This window comes from Neohortaea acidophila (assembly GCF_010093505.1).
Source record: "Neohortaea acidophila strain CBS 113389 unplaced genomic scaffold BDY17scaffold_7, whole genome shotgun sequence".
In the NCBI taxonomy this organism is placed as follows: Eukaryota; Fungi; Ascomycota; class Dothideomycetes; order Mycosphaerellales; family Teratosphaeriaceae; genus Neohortaea; species Neohortaea acidophila.
The window spans coordinates 417972-432552 of NW_022985516.1; the positions used below are offsets into that span (position 1 = coordinate 417972).

At 57.1% G+C, this 14581-nt stretch overlaps 7 protein-coding genes across 7 annotated transcripts; 2 read left to right on the top strand and 5 right to left on the bottom strand.

The window, feature by feature from the left end:
- Positions 1–97: 97 nt before the first annotated feature.
- BDY17DRAFT_252972 (uncharacterized protein) lies at positions 98–1846 on the bottom strand (the record flags this gene model as incomplete). Its single annotated transcript, XM_033731301.1, has 3 exons — positions 98–436; positions 501–793; positions 838–1846. The coding sequence occupies 3 exons, from the start codon at positions 1844–1846 to the stop codon at positions 98–100; spliced, it is 1641 nt and encodes a 546-aa protein (XP_033588334.1).
- A 404-nt stretch (positions 1847–2250) lies between these two features.
- On the bottom strand, positions 2251–5391 carry BDY17DRAFT_253083 (armadillo-type protein; the record flags this gene model as incomplete). The annotated part of the gene is made up of 2 exons (XM_033731313.1): positions 2251–4376; positions 4470–5391. 2 exons carry the CDS (start codon positions 5389–5391, stop codon positions 2251–2253), a joined length of 3048 nt encoding a protein of 1015 aa, XP_033588335.1.
- A 127-nt stretch (positions 5392–5518) lies between these two features.
- On the top strand, positions 5519–6771 carry BDY17DRAFT_170998 (Isoprenylcysteine carboxyl methyltransferase family-domain-containing protein). The gene is made up of 3 exons (XM_033729810.1): positions 5519–5555; positions 5644–6543; positions 6596–6771. Exons 2-3 carry the CDS (start codon positions 5778–5780, stop codon positions 6682–6684), a joined length of 855 nt encoding a protein of 284 aa, XP_033588336.1. The 5' UTR covers positions 5519–5555; positions 5644–5777; the 3' UTR covers positions 6685–6771.
- Positions 6772–6785: 14 nt separating this feature from the next.
- Positions 6786–7517, bottom strand: BDY17DRAFT_325282 (uncharacterized protein; the record flags this gene model as incomplete). Its single annotated transcript, XM_033737326.1, has 1 exon — positions 6786–7517. One exon carries the CDS (start codon positions 7515–7517, stop codon positions 6786–6788), a length of 732 nt encoding a protein of 243 aa, XP_033588337.1.
- Positions 7518–7864: 347 nt separating this feature from the next.
- Positions 7865–8749, bottom strand: BDY17DRAFT_311423 (ThiJ/PfpI domain-containing protein; the record flags this gene model as incomplete). Its single annotated transcript, XM_033735530.1, has 1 exon — positions 7865–8749. One exon carries the CDS (start codon positions 8747–8749, stop codon positions 7865–7867), a length of 885 nt encoding a protein of 294 aa, XP_033588338.1.
- A 410-nt stretch (positions 8750–9159) lies between these two features.
- On the bottom strand, positions 9160–9888 carry BDY17DRAFT_299636 (uncharacterized protein). The gene has a single exon (XM_033733939.1). The coding sequence runs from the start codon at positions 9791–9793 to the stop codon at positions 9332–9334; it is 462 nt and encodes a 153-aa protein (XP_033588339.1). The 5' UTR covers positions 9794–9888; the 3' UTR covers positions 9160–9331.
- Positions 9889–11156: 1268 nt separating this feature from the next.
- Positions 11157–14291, top strand: BDY17DRAFT_325284 (Pleckstrin homology domain-containing protein; the record flags this gene model as incomplete). The annotated part of the gene is made up of 2 exons (XM_033737327.1): positions 11157–12306; positions 12361–14291. 2 exons carry the CDS (start codon positions 11157–11159, stop codon positions 14289–14291), a joined length of 3081 nt encoding a protein of 1026 aa, XP_033588340.1.
- Between the last annotated feature and the right edge of the window lie 290 nt (positions 14292–14581).

Here is a 14581-nt window from a genome sequence, read left to right on the forward strand (position 1 = left end):
CTTGAGCTTGACACAAGCTACTTGACTTAATCTCACCTTGCTTTCACCGTTTGCTTGCATATGCCGTTCTCAATATGCTTCAGACTTATCACAGTCGTCACAACTTGGACCCCATCTCTTTCTTCGCCTGCTCCCTCAAGATGCGTTTCAAGATCTTTCCACTGGGCGTCTTGGGTATCGTATCCACAAACACAATGCCTCCAACCAACTGCTTGTACGAGGCCAGCCTCTCCTTCATGTGGCGGTGGACTTCCTTCTCGTTCAGCGCATCGCTGCCCTGACGCCGCACAAGATATGCCCGTGGCGCCTCCGACCCTTCCACGTTCGCTGGATCCGGCACGCCGATCACAGCTGCATCAACGATGTCCGGATGGTCGAGGAGGACGCCCTCGAGCTCAGGCGGAGCGGCCTGGAAGCCGCGAACTTTGATAAGTTCCTGTAGTGTCATCAGTATTGAAGACGCATGGCGATAATCGCGCGAGCAGTGCGGTAATGCTCACCTTCTTCCGATCAACAATGTACCAGGCTTCCGTCTTGCGATCAATGTACGCAATATCGCCTGTGTGAAAGTACCCATCCGCATCCCAGTCTCTCTGATTCGCTTCCGGATTGTCAAAATAGCCCTTCACAACTGTCGGGCCGCGGATGCACAGCTCGCCTCGCACATCGTACCCGCTAATGTCCTTCCCATCATCATCCACCAGCTTGAGGTCCAAGTTGTGCAATGGACGTCCGACGCTACCAGTTGTGTCTGTCTGCGGCCACGGGAAGCGCGTGGCAATACACGATGTCTCTGCCACGGGCTGTCAGCGAACTGTTCATCCGAATATCGACAACGAAACTTGCCCGTCATTCCCCAGACCTGGGTAAAGGCGGCATCCTTGCCAATCAGCGTCTGCATTCTCGCCTGTGGCAATTTATCCAACGGCGCCGCACCTGCGGCGGCCGTCTTGATGGACTTGAGACTATACTTTTTGTTCAGCGGATGGTTGATCGCCATCACCACGATGGGCGGCACGACCGCCAAGTCGGTGATTTCGTATTTCTCGTGCGCCCAGAACCAGGTCTCGGGCTCGAAGCGCTTCATCACGAAGCCCTTGCCTCCGCCACGCAGGCACGATATGAAAGCGACGGGAACGGTGGCGGCGTGGAACATGGGCAATGCAAAGAGCCGGCGAGTCCGCCAGGGTCGAGGGTCCGCCTCGTACACCAGGGTGTGCTGAGCGATGAGGTTGTAATGCGACAGGTCGGCGGCTTTGGGCAGGCCAGTGGTGCCGGAGGAGAAGAGGCGTGCCGCGGGAGTATTCTCGCTGGTGCTCTGATCGTCGAAGCGGACCCAGTCGCTTTCCCCGTGTTGCAGCAGATCGTCCCATTGCTTGTAGCCTGCGGGCGCCGTGCCACCGTTGGGATTGAAGATCAGAATGCGCTCTTTGTCCAGCCCGCTCTGCTCGGCGGCTTTACCCACGTTCTGCACGAGATCCGGCTGCGTCAGGACGTACTTCACCTTGGCCACTTTGAGCGTGTGCGCCAGTTCATAGGGGGTGTACGCGGGATTGACCCCGGTGAAGATCCCGCCGGCGGCGATGATTCCAAGGAAGGAGATGGGATAGTAGATGTCGTTGCTTGAGTTGATGCACACGCAGTCGCCAGGCTGGAGGCCGAGTGCTTTGAAGCCGGCGGCCAGCTTCCGAATCAGCGTGCGGGCCTGGCGTGCGGAGATGGAGTTACTGGGATCCAACGCATCGATGTAGATGGGATCGTCCCAGTCGTACTTTAGATCGTCGAACGTCCAGGAGAGGATGTCCTTGGTTGAGATGGGGTAGTGTTCCTTGGCTAGGAAAGGCATGGATGCGGCTGTTGGTAGATAATGACAGTTCTCGATCACTCGCCGGCCAAGATGAGAGATGGGAATGCACCTGCTCATTCAAGCCGTCCATCACCCCTCGACGCGATGTCGTCGGCCTTTCGCGCGGCTCAGCCCCCGCGCCGTGATGGGCGCGAAGTGCCGAGGCAGGGCCGGGCGATCGCTACTAATCTTCCGTCTCGAATACATGCGAGCACAACGACTGCGGCATTTCCGACACGCATAAGAGGCCGTCGCTAAGTTTCGGGTAATGCAAGAATCAGCAGCGTGGTGAGGAGATAGGAGAGGGAGTGTAGTGTCACGAAGGATTCGACGAAGCTCTGTGTAAGCTGAACTTACATCAACAGCCTATCGACAACTCCACGAGTCAAACGGTGATGTAAGGATTATATGCACACGTCAGCGAACCTCCAACGCCCTTTTCCGATCATTTGTGGCAGTTGCGGCTTGTGCACCCTGCCATGCCTCAACCGCGCAAGCCAAACAGCATCACTGTTTTCCTCCACAAACACCGCTTCAACCTTCTCCTGCTGTAAAGCGAATCCCACCAACTCCACGGCCTCGTCGAAAACGTCCGGATTGATCTGGACTGACTTCACAATGCTGGTGACGCAATCGACGAGAGCTTCCCGGAGTAGACGGACAGATGTATCGTCGTAGCCTCTTGAGGATGGGTGTGCATGGGATACAGCACCCTTGATGGGGCCACCACTAGGTGCGAGCATCGAGCTGTGTAGACTTAGACTTGCGAGGCCAGTGGACTTGGGTGCTCTTCCAGATCCTTCGTCTTTTGCCATGCCGTGATGTATTTCGACCAGTCTCGGCCAAAGCTGAGTGATACGCGAGCGCATAAAGTCTCTGGCGTGTTCGCAAAGCACACTCACAACTTCCAACGCCGCGCAGACAACATGAGTCTCGGCGTCGTCCAATCGCGAAACAATCTCGGGCCAGAGCGTGTTAATGAGCGGCAGGAACGAGTTCTCGTGTTTGGCAATCGCCGGCACTGTTGTCCGGACGAGGAAGAGTAGAGAGGTGCGCAAAGAAGGGGATGCCGACGGTAAGAAGTGCCGGGTCAGCTCGGCGATCTTGAAGAGCAGGTTATACGTCCTTGGTGTCGGAGGCGGGAGTTCGGCAGCGTCCACCATCTGCTGTTCCGGAGATTCGCTCCCCTGGTCTGCCGCATCGTTATCTATGTCGTCTATGTCCTTCCAAGGACGCCTTGGATGTGTTTGAGGTGATTCATCAGAAGCTCGCTTTTGCTCTGCTCTTTCTTTGGCATGCTCCCGGAGTAAATTTGCGAGACCAAACACAGTCGTCGGCTGCCATCGCTCCTCAAACATAGACCCGGGAATTGTCGTCTCAACGTTCATAATCGCAAGCTGCGGTGCCTTTGCGCCTTCTTCGGCTATCACAGCCAACACCTTGAACAGCAGTTCCACCAGCAGCGGATACCCGTGATAGTCCTCCAAAGCCGCAAAAATGCTCTCGACCGAATCCTGCAGATATGGCAACAGACTCGGACCCGCCAGTCGCACCATCATCAGTAACACCTGTGGGGCTTGAGGAGAGACGTCGAAGGCGTTGAGTCTGAGCGCGACGGCATTGGTGAGATAGTCGACGTTCTCCACCACCAGGTCTTTGACGGACTTGTATCCGCAAGCAGAAGTGAAGATGTTCAGTGTTGTTATGCTGTCCTGCTGGAGATCCTCATCGGGAGTTGCGAGCGTGTGTAGGACAGGGTAGAGAGCATCGACAAGCTCGTAGCGAAAGTCCTTGCCGGCGATTCGAGCGCGAAGGGCTAGAGCGCGCAGAGCAAGAGCTTGTAGCTGTGTGTCTGGTGGCTCGTCGCTGGAGTCGGACAGGAGTGACAGCGAGAAGGAGTATAATTCTTCTAGGAAAATGTGATATGATGAGGTGTCTGCTTCGTCGACATCAAGCAAGTCCTCAACACCTCCGCGGCGGTCTTCAAGAGCGCTCTCAGTGGCAGTGAGAAGTAACCAGAGATTCGCTACTTGTGCTTTGCCGTCGGACTGTCGTAATGATCTTGCGAGGTCCGTGGCGAAGCTTGATGAGCGGGATGATGATCCGATTAGGCGAGCGAACCGTTGGACGGCCTGGATGGTGTCTGCTTGACCTCTGTACTGAATCAACGGTGTTGTGAAGCTGGTGGAGCCTTGCTGCAATCGCATCATGTCGAGGTCTGAAGACTGAACGACCGATGTGATCGGCGCGGTCCGATGCTTAACGCCCGACAGAGTCAGTGTTACGGCTACGCTGTCGCGCAGAATGTTTGCAAGCATTTGATCCATCGTGACGGTGCTGACTCCGCCCTTGATGAGAAGGTCATAGCCTGCCTGGATCCGAGACATTCTGGAAATCTTTGCCTGCTCATCCGAGCCTTGCATTATTGTTGGAAGGGATTGCATCCAGTCAAACAAGATTGTTTGCAACAATCCCGCAACAAACTGATCGGTGGTAATCAATATGTCGAGGTCGAGGATATGGAGGCCATCTGGCCTAGCCGCAGACATCTCCACCAGCGTCTCGAGGGCCATGTGAGAACAATTTGCCAGGGCTTTCCGACAGCTCTGGAGCAAGATTGAACAGAGTCTGCCGAGTGCATCTTGTACATCCGTCCTGCTATGGGACTTGAGTTTGAAGATGCTCGTAAGAGCAGGCTTGAGCTGTGTAGCAGCCTGTGCTTGCCATTCTGCATCGACGACACTTTTGACTTTCGGTCGGTCGCTGGCATGCGAGGGCGAGGGTACGATAGTTAAGGTGTTTTGTAACAAGGTGCCCAATATACCAAGACATCCGGTCAACACTCGATGATTGCGCCTTTGCTTCGTTTGCGGCGTCAGGACCCGGGTCAGCTTCGAGACGATGCCCGGGAGAAAACTGGCTTGGATCTCTCGATCCAAGACGTGCAAGACCAGTGCTTCCAGAGCATGCATAGCCGCGAGCTGGACTTCCGCATCGATACCATCATAGATGCCCTCGAGAGCCACCGAGATAGTCTGTCCCAGCTGCGGAATGTTTGCTTCGTCGGTGAGCAGTGAATGAGACTCCGATCCGAGTTCAATGACCGAGAAGAGATGCTGCAGACACCAGAAACCACCAGCACGCAGGTCGGGAGTTGACTCCGCGAGGCCAAGACCTTTCGGGTTCTTTTCGGCCAGCATGGTGCAGAGGATGATGAGCTGCGCAGCGAGTTGCGCGGGCACTTTTGATCGCCATCCCTGGTCGACCAAAATGGCGATGCACTGGATGGCGAGCTCGAGCGCGCGAAGTGACACCTTGTGGCTGACTTTCAACACCTGCGAGATGGGAAAGAAGGCATATTCGGCGAGCTTCGGATCGAGAGTGCTTGGTGGTGATGTTGCCGACGAGAGCTCGTATTTCAGGGTCTCGAGTCGGCTGGTGACGGCCTGTTGATCACCTTGTGGACCGCTTAGAGCCAGCGCGGCCTGACTGAGAGCCACGCAAGGTGGTTTGAGCTTTTGGAAGACAGCATTCTTGCCTTCCATCATTTCGATTCGTCGCGATCATACTGGTCATTAGAGTCTGCTGCTGCCGTGGTATCCTCCGAGCGACGAGGTTGATGTGGTCAAGCATAGATTCACTGATTTAGAATACCAGAGGTAGAGCCGAAGTCGCAGTAGCAGAGGATCCATGTCGATCAAGAGCTTAGGTAAGCCTTTAAATCCCAATCTATTTCCGGCTTGGGCAGGTTCGGGCATGCTCGCCGAAAGCTTACTATTGTCCTCGCATACCTCTAGTGGAGCCTCGAGGACATGACGTTGGCAATTGCAACGCCTCGACTGCTCTGACTTTACGCGAGATCAAGACGAGTCTCATGGACACTGGGGCAGGTCGGATGAGGTGACAGCGACGAGCTAAAGACGAAACGGCCATGGCTCGGAGATCAAGGTCTCCCTCGACACCCAAGGGGAATGGACATGCCACCGCGTCAGCTCCTGTTGACACCACGCACGATTACACCGATGAAGACCACGCCGGCGATACTGCCAGCCATGGGGCAAGATCCAAGTCACTTCCCTGCCATCCGTCACTGTATCCGTCTGGCCAGACATCGCTGTCCTCCATCGGAATCCAGGCCTTCCTCCTAGGCTTCACGCTCGCCGCGTCCTTGCTGTCAACAACCTGGCTGGTCCTGCACGAGCGAACAATCTGGCGACTGCCTGCATTCTTTGCGTGCCTCAGCTGGTTCCACTTTTTCGAGTACTGGACGACCGCTCACTTCAACACGCCCGCCACGCAAGCCGCGAGCTTCCTGCTCCTCAGCAACGGCAAGGCTTACAACACCGCACAGAGCCTGGCGGCCCTGGAGATCGTCGTGTCCAATTTTCTGCCTTCTTACCAAGCGCTTGGTGTCAGCGACTACACCATTGCGGCGGGCATCGTTCTCATCGTCATTGGACAAGTAGTGCGAAGTGTGGCCATGGCTCAGGCTGGGACAAACTTCAATCATACCCCGCAGAAAGTCCGCAAAGAAGGCCATGTCCTAGTCACCAGGGGAGTCTACGGCTGGTTGAGGCACCCTAGCTATTTCGGCTTCTTTTGGTGGGCGCTTGGCACGCAGATACTGGTCGGGAATAAGATTTGTACGTTTGGGTATCTGCTTGTCCTATGGTACTTCTTCCAGCAGAGGATCGAAGGTTAGTAGAGCGCTCACACTCGCGTTTGAAGATAACGGCTGACATGTTTCAGTGGAAGAGAAGCTACTCGTCGAGTTCTTTGGCGAAGAGTACGAAGCGTTCCGTCATCGCACGAGGACGGGTATTCCGTTCATACCTTAGACATGAATGGTATGCAGTATTCAATTGCGTTGATGAGCGCGCACCCTTTACACTCTCGTATTCATCCACCCTGTCACAACCAGTCCTCCAGGCACAACGGCCTACACCCAGACAGGGCCCGCCCACTTCTCGCGCCATACCTTACAGCCATCCCTCTTCTCCGTTCCGTCGTCTTCAATTTCCGTCAACATGCTGCACCCGTGGAAGGGCAGAGCAGTCTTGTTCACTTTGAGCACTGCCAAGAGGAAAGTGATGGCCGCCAAAGCGTCCACGCCAGGTACTCCTCCGTTGTCGATGGTGGAGACGATTCTTCTAACCGCGGATCCCCAGAGTGGTCCGGTGATGCAGACACGCGGCTCCAGACGCGGAATCGTGTTAACGTCGCGATGGTAGGCCCGCAGCCACTTGGCGAAGTCCTCGAGGTGGATGGACTCACGGCACTCGCGGCAGATCTCCAGCTGGAAGTTCTTGCGCCCGACTCGCGAGAACTGGAGGTGGACCTTGAGCGCAGGCGCCGCTTCGAGGCCGCGGTACCCGTGGATCTTGAACGTGAACTCGTTCGCGGTGTAGAACATGGGCGAGGCCTCCTGCCTGATTTGGCGACACGTGCGGAGCAAGGCGGACGTAGTTCTTGAACTGCCGGTGGACAGCTCGATCGTCTGGTCTTGCACGAGAGTGTACGCGTAGATTTGATTGCGTAACTCCGGCGGTATGGTGCGGAGGGATGGCTTCGTTTGCTGCGGCGGTGTTGCAAGTGGAGCGTTGGATGTTGTTGACGTTGCGCGCTCGTGAGTGGTGGCCTGCGAGGGCGAGCTCGCGTTGGTGGACAACATGATGGGTTTGAGCGTGTGCAAGGGGTGCGTGTAGCGATCAGTGGAGAGTGCTTGCGAAACCTTAGAAGAGTTTCATAGGGAGCAAGTTAGGAGAGGAGCGAATAAATTCCTTGCGAGCGAAAATCGAAAGTGAATGCACGTGTGGTGGAGTTTGTCAGGAGCCATCGAAGACCAACCCTTTCATCAGTAATGGTCAGCACCAGTCGAACGATGGTAAGTCGGAAGCCTCGACACCCCGACGGGACAATGTTCAAGAACAGAAGCTTTTGATACACGTTACTCGAGAGCAATCATTACAACTCGTCCAGTGGTGAAGTCTTGGAGCCTCTGGCGAAAATCGGAGGCCTTCAAGCGCGATTGGCAAGGTCATCCAGGAGAGTTGTTGCAGCGAGCTTGCCCAGATTGTTGGATGCCAAAGGCGAGTCGCCGGTAATGACATACCGATCCCGGTGCGTCTCACCCGTAATGCCCTTGTTGACGGGAATGATGCCCAATTTCCGAAGCTCCTCTCCCACCAGCCACGGCATCTTGCCGGGAATGTAGCCAATGTCGATATTTGCACCGGTGTCGAGCGAGTCGGGGAAGACGGCGACCTTGTAGCCGTCGTAGATGAACTTGCTTCCCTCGCCCGCGCCCACTTTGGCGGCAAGCATGCTCGCCGGCCCATGGCAGAGAGAAATGTAATAGCGGTCGTTGGCATCGGCCCAACGCAGGATTTTGCCGACGGTCTCGGAGAATGGCACATCGTTCAGCACGCCGTGTCCACCGGGGATGAAGACGCCGATATAAGGGGTATCTCGTTTGAAACCCTCTCCCCACACGGTCTGCAGGTTCAGAGGTTTACGCAACTTCTCTTTGTACTTCTCGAAGACTCCCTTGACCGCTTCATCCTCGGCGGGCATCGCCCACATTTCCAACTTGACAGGATCGCCAGAGATGGTGGCAATGTCGATGGCGAAACCAGCGGCATCGAGATGCAGCAGGGGAAGAAGCATCTCGACGGGATGGTTGCCGGTGGAGAAGAACTCGCCGCCAGCCATTCGCAGGTAGCGCTCTTGCGTGGCGATGAGGAGAATCCTCCACTTCCCGCCCTTGTAGGCATTGGGATAATCCGCGCCATCGAAGTCCGTCTTGGGCGCGACATATTGCGTGAGCGAGTAGGGGGATGGAAACCAGGCGTCCGATTCTGCCTGATCTGCGACCGGAGCACGATCTTCGGCCGGTTTGGACATTTTGATGATGCTTGTGAATGGGAGTGGTCGTAGCGGTAGGTACAAGAGAAGAACCCGAACTTACCGTACCTCACAGTCGAGCAGCTCGGTGATATGATGTCACTTTCTACATGCGGAGAGCTTTTCCGTGCTACTCTGACGACAAGAATTGGTTGCAGCTTCTGATGTTCATGGTCACCTTGTTTCTAAAAGGCGACAGGAGAAAGGGAGGTTCTTCGCTGGACAGACGGGTCCTGACGTTGCAGCTGTTCACGTAATTTCGAGCGGTTTCATTAGGATCGTCCATTTTGCGCAATTCTGACCTTCGAAGCTCGGCTTCGACGGGTCGGGCAGAGAAGGAGGCTGCAGAACCGGAGATACTTCCGAATGGTAGGTTTGATGGCGATCGCGATCTTTAATTGTAAACTTTCCGACGAGTTTGATGGTGGTGTTCATGCTTGTTCGACAAGTGTGGGTTTGAATGAATGCTGGCGAGCCCGCGGCCTCGTGCCCGGGTTTTGCGCACAGTGAAACAACAGACCCCGTCTGACATGGGCGTAGGCGACGAGCACGCGCAAACCATGTGGCCGCCGCAATTTCTCGTTAGGGAAGGAGCATGCATGCTAGCTTGCATCTGTCGCTTATCCCACGTGCATGCCTCTCCCGCGAGCCGGGAAGTCGCATGCTTCTTCTGCGTATGCTCGGGCGGAACCCTGATTGCATTCCCCGAAATGATGGGAGAGGCTGCACTTTCTCGAAGGTTTCATCGAACAAGCATCGATGTGCCGGGGGCGTGTGGCGGATTGCGGCAATGCAGACGACGCCATGCATGCCGCCAGCGTTACATTCGCGTTTAACGACAAGTTCTGGCCACTCATCCTCCTGCGCAGGGGGGGTTAGTGTGTGCTGGATGACATGCCATGTCCAGTCCGTTGCATCCAGCCGGCTTCCACGTGTCGTGGTTGTCGTGTAGCTGATTCGCGAAGTCATGCAATCCTCCACGCCGGGCGTTAGCGTTAGCTCGTCCACTGCTTCTGGATCGTCGGCACAGCATCCGTGCAGCATATACTTTGTTCTATGCGGCCCAGGAAGCGTGGAGACATAGGTCTTGTGTGCATGCACGTAGCAACTAGGACTATCAGCCTAGCAGTAGACATCTGAGTAATGAAAATAAGAACTTGGAGGCACGGCGTTGACAAATACGAGTCTATGGGCAAGGCGCGGCGGGCGGGCCGGCAGGCAGACGCCACGGCGGAGGTGAAGGCGAATGCGAGCTTCTGTTCGACTGCCGATCGCCTGAGGGTGGTAATGAGAATAGTCCCGGCAGCGTGGCCTGGCCCTTCCCCCTGGTCGGCCACATGGCACCGCGCTTGAGACAACTCCCATGCAGCTGACGCCTGGAAGCGACGATAGCTGGCATGGCGTGGCCCATGGCCATGTTCGCTGGCATGCCCATGCCATGCCATGCCGGATGCAGCGCTTGCCGGCATCTGTCAAACGAACAAAGTCCCGGGCGTCGATTGACTACTGCTAGTCGCCGCGTTAGACGTGCTCGAGCTGTTAGCGTTCCTTGAAACCCCTCGCCCCTCGCATCCTTCTGGTTGGTGCCATGCCCGCCGCCGGCTCCACCCAGCGGAGAGTTGCGGCAATCTGCAGGCGTGGCGCTTGTGCCAGTTAGAGGGAAATGGCCGAAGTCAATGGAGCGCGCCAACGAGCGCCGACGGAGCATGGCAACGAGTGAGTTTGCGCGAGCCCTGGCCCCCCGCCATTTGGCACATACACCACGGTGCGTGCTGTAAATTGTGGACGTAACCCCCCGGCCTGCACGCACACTTCATCCCCTTCCATCGCCCTGCATCTCCAACCCGTCGTCGACCTCGCTCGTCTATCTGCACCCGGCTCCGGCAATCTTGCAGACACCCCCGAACCGCCAGCATCCCCCACCGGGTCGATCTCTCGGCCGTCAATCTATCTGTAGCACGGGCAAGCGCGCATCCCCTAGTCAAATCATGCCCAACCACCGATCTCCTTTCCGGACGTGATGCACCTCCCCGTCTACACTTGGTGAAAGTATTTCGCCGACGCCCTCTCGCTCTTCGCCTTCTGTTCCTCCAGGCCCGCTCTGGACGACTTGGATGCTCGCGCTGCCAGCCTTGCCGCCTCGCGTTTGCTCATCCCTGGACTGCGCGCTGGCAAACAAAAAAAAACCCGCTGCGCCAGTCTCGTATCCTCCGCCGCCAATTGACCCGCCGAGAGACAAGTCCATCTCCAAACGCCTCCCCAGGCCGCCGGTGTCTCGTATTGCGCGTCTGAAATCTCCCGACGTCACCGCAAGCAATCGCCCACCACGGAGAGAGAGTCGCACTCCCGCGCGAACAACCATTCCCGGTTGTCGTCGCTCGCGCAGTTGAAGGAACATCGCAACAGCATGTTCGTCGCCAAAGGTCGTGATCGGCGAGAGCGCACCTTCATCGGCACGCAGTGCGCCGCCTGCGAAGAGCCCCTCGAGCACACCCTCCGCGGCGAACGCATCTTGCAACTCTCCTGCGGTCATGTCTCCCACGAGGCGTGCTTCTACGAGTACATCAAGGAATTCGAGGCGCAGAACTGCCCCACCTGCAACGCGCCTCTAGGCCTCGACACCAGCCGCGGAGGCACCATCGACTTTGTCAACCTCAACAAACTCGTCCGCTCCGCGCAGTCGCCAGACTTTAGCGATCGACTACGAGATCAAGCCACCACATCCCCGCCCTGGGACCAGCCCGCCGCCGACTATGCCTCACAGCACCACTCCATCGCTCCCCAGCCTGCGCTTCGAGACCACCTCCTTCCCCAGCAAACGCGTGCGAACGGCGCCCCGCATGATCAGCAGAGCCGCGGACATGCCAGACAGCAAAGCACCGACACGGGTAACATCTCCGCGACCGACCATACCGACACTTACGCTGCATCCGGTCGACGAACAGCCTCGGATACCGAAACATTGGCCAGCACTCGCCGCCAACCGTCAAAGAACCCGATTCCTTCGCCCACCGTCACCGTGCGCAGTGAATTTCCCACTCTCACCAGGTCTCGTCAACAGCAGAGCCTCACATGTCTGGTGACGGTCGAGGTGGTCGATAAGACATGGCAACCGGACCTCGACGACCTGCGAACTCCACCGCCATTGCCGCCACTCCCCGAAGACATCTCCGAACCCACCAAGCCCCTTCTCAACGCAGCCATGTCGCCCACTTCTCAGCGACCGGTGGACAGTGTTCACGAAGAGCGAGGCGCGCTCGAGACCGTGAAAGAAGAGCTGAGCAAGCGATGCGAGAACTGGCATGGGTTGGACTTTCAGCGGTTTGGCAGGCTGATCCTGCATGGAACGATGCGAGTGAGCAAAGACCAGAAGGCCTGGCAGGACCTGGAGTGCTATCTCTTCACCGAGATGCTCATCTGTGTCAAAGCGCGCAAATCAACGCCCAACGCGAGTCAGCAGTGGCATGCGGTCGAGGAGCTGAAACCGGTGTCGAAGGTGACACTCAAGGGGTCCATCTTGATCAAGAAGCATCTCAAGCAGGTTGAGCTCGTACCCGGTGAGTCTGCAGTAACAAGCCTCGTGGTGAGACCATCGCTAACATTAACAATAGACACGGAAATTTTGACTCTCAGCCTGTCGGTGCCAGAGCTCCCGCACTTCTACCTGCAATTTAATGAGCACCAACAACTGATCTCTTGGCGACGAACACTGCTCAACATCAACCAGCCTATATTGCCAAGCCCGCAGGCCGCCGAATTCGACCACGACACGTCAACAGACGAAGACGACGACGCGGCCAAGTCCTACAGTGCAGACCAGCGAGGCACCTCCGTTGTATCCTCATCGTACGGAGGCCCACGATCCGCTGTTACGGCGCCGACGGAATACACAAATTCGCGGATCGGCGGGCAGGAGATGCGACTCAGCGCTTCCACGATCCACGTCCCATTAGACGTTGTGGTTGTGATACCACTTTCATCGTCCATGCAGGGCTTGAAGTTGAACGTCCTCCGCGATTCCCTCCATTTCCTGGTGTCAAACTTGGGCGAGAGGGACCGTATGGGCCTCGTCACATTCGGCTCCGGATATAGTGGAGTGCCGCTGGTGGGAATGACTTCAAAGACATGGTCCGGCTGGGCATCGGTGCTGGAATCCATCCGGCCCGTGGGTCAGAAGAACATTCGCGCCGACGCTGTGGACGGCGCGAATGTGGCCATGGACCTGCTCATGCAACGAAAGTCGGCAAACACCCTCTCGAACATCATCCTGATCAGCGACTCCGCGACAGCAGAACACGAAAGCATTGATTTTGTGGTGTCTCGTGCGGAAGCGGCCAAAGTCGCCATCCACTCCTTCGGGCTCGGTCTGACCCACAAGCCGGACACGCTCGTCGAGCTGTCCACCAAGACCAAGGCCTGCTATACATACGTGAAGGATTGGATGATGCTGCGAGAGTGCTTGGCTGGATGCATGGGCGCACTCCAGAGCACCTCGCATCAAAATGTCAAGCTGAAGCTCCGCCTGCCCGAGGGCTCGCCGGCCAAGTTTGTCAAAATCAGCGGCGCCCTCCAGGTCACGAAGCGGGCTACGGGCCGGGATGCAGAGGTTTCACTGGGGGATCTGAGATTCGGCGACAAGCGGGACATACTAGTGCAACTTGCCATCCTTCCCGATGCCTCGACCCCGGAAGCAACACCCAATGATCCTTGGGACAACATCATATCCGGTCTGGAGGCTCTCGGCGGACCCTTCGAGCAGGAAGAGGCCCGGGCGATGTCGGTGGAGGAGCTGCCACTACTGCAAGCAGACCTCAGCTGGAATGACCTGCTTCGCGACGTGCAGTTGACGCACCTCCCGCGCCCATCTCTTCTCGCCATCACCATGCTCCCGGGACTTGGGAAGCGAAACACCCTCGGGCCGCTGGGGACTCCTCCCATCCCACCCCATCCATCGATTGTTCAGCGTAGAATGGAGCTGCTAACCTCCGACATGCTTTCGCGGGCCATCACGCTCGTAACGCGAGGGTCAGCGGAGCGCGCACACCACCTCCTCGCCGAGACGCGCTCGATTCTCAAAGGTCTCAACAAGGGCAGTCTGCCACCCCTGCCTCCTCCTCCGCCTCCGTTATCTGCTTTACCGCCCACCCCCAAATCAAGCAGCGACCCCATCAATCCGAGCACAGCCGCGAAGATCCCGCTCCCATCACCAGCAACGGAAAACGGCCGCCGCACTCCCTCTCCCCCTCGCTCCGACCCCATCAGCCCCTTCGCTCCGGCCGCAGGCATCGACAACACCACCATGACCGCCCTCGACGCCGAGCTCGAAGCGAGCCTGGAGTGGATCTCGCACCCTGCCGTCTTTGGCCGCGACTCGCGGAAAGCGGTGCTCCAGGCCATCGGGGTGATCAGCTCGCAGCGCGCGTACACTTTCCGCACGGCGGTGGAGTCGCTGTGCGCGGGCCGGATATCGGGGATCAAGCGGCTGTCGGAGCGCAGTCGGGATTGGAGGGAGACGGGCGATGAGTTGCTTATGGAGGAGTGAGGAGGCTTTGGACATGTGGACGATTATGATGCTGACGACTGGGTTGGTGATGATCGGTGGGATTCTGGGTGGGTCGATGTTGCTGCGTTTTCTTCTTGCCTTCTTCTTGTATTTGGGCCACCTCGTGTGATTGGCAGTGTTTGTAATTGTTTGAGGGATGCGAAGGAGGCATGGTCCTTACATGGCGTGGATAGTCTCGAAGCGTTCTTGTTGTGATTAGTAGTGTGAGTGGATGTTGAGCTGAATGCAGAGCCATCAAATCACTTGACAGAACTTCCATGTTCGTGTTC

What these genes read in the sequence shown, in the direction of transcription:
- BDY17DRAFT_170998 (XM_033729810.1), top strand. Translation starts at nt 5,778, where the DNA reads ATGGCTCGGAGATCAAGGTCTCCCTCGACACCCAAGGGGAATGGACAT. An exon ending in CTTCCAGCAGAGGATCGAAG is followed by an intron (nt 6,544 to 6,595) that starts GTTAGTAGAGCG and finishes GACATGTTTCAG; the next exon opens with TGGAAGAGAAGCTACTCGTC.
- BDY17DRAFT_299636 (XM_033733939.1), bottom strand. Translation starts at nt 9,793, where the DNA reads ATGCTGCACGGATGCTGTGCCGACGATCCAGAAGCAGTGGACGAGCTA.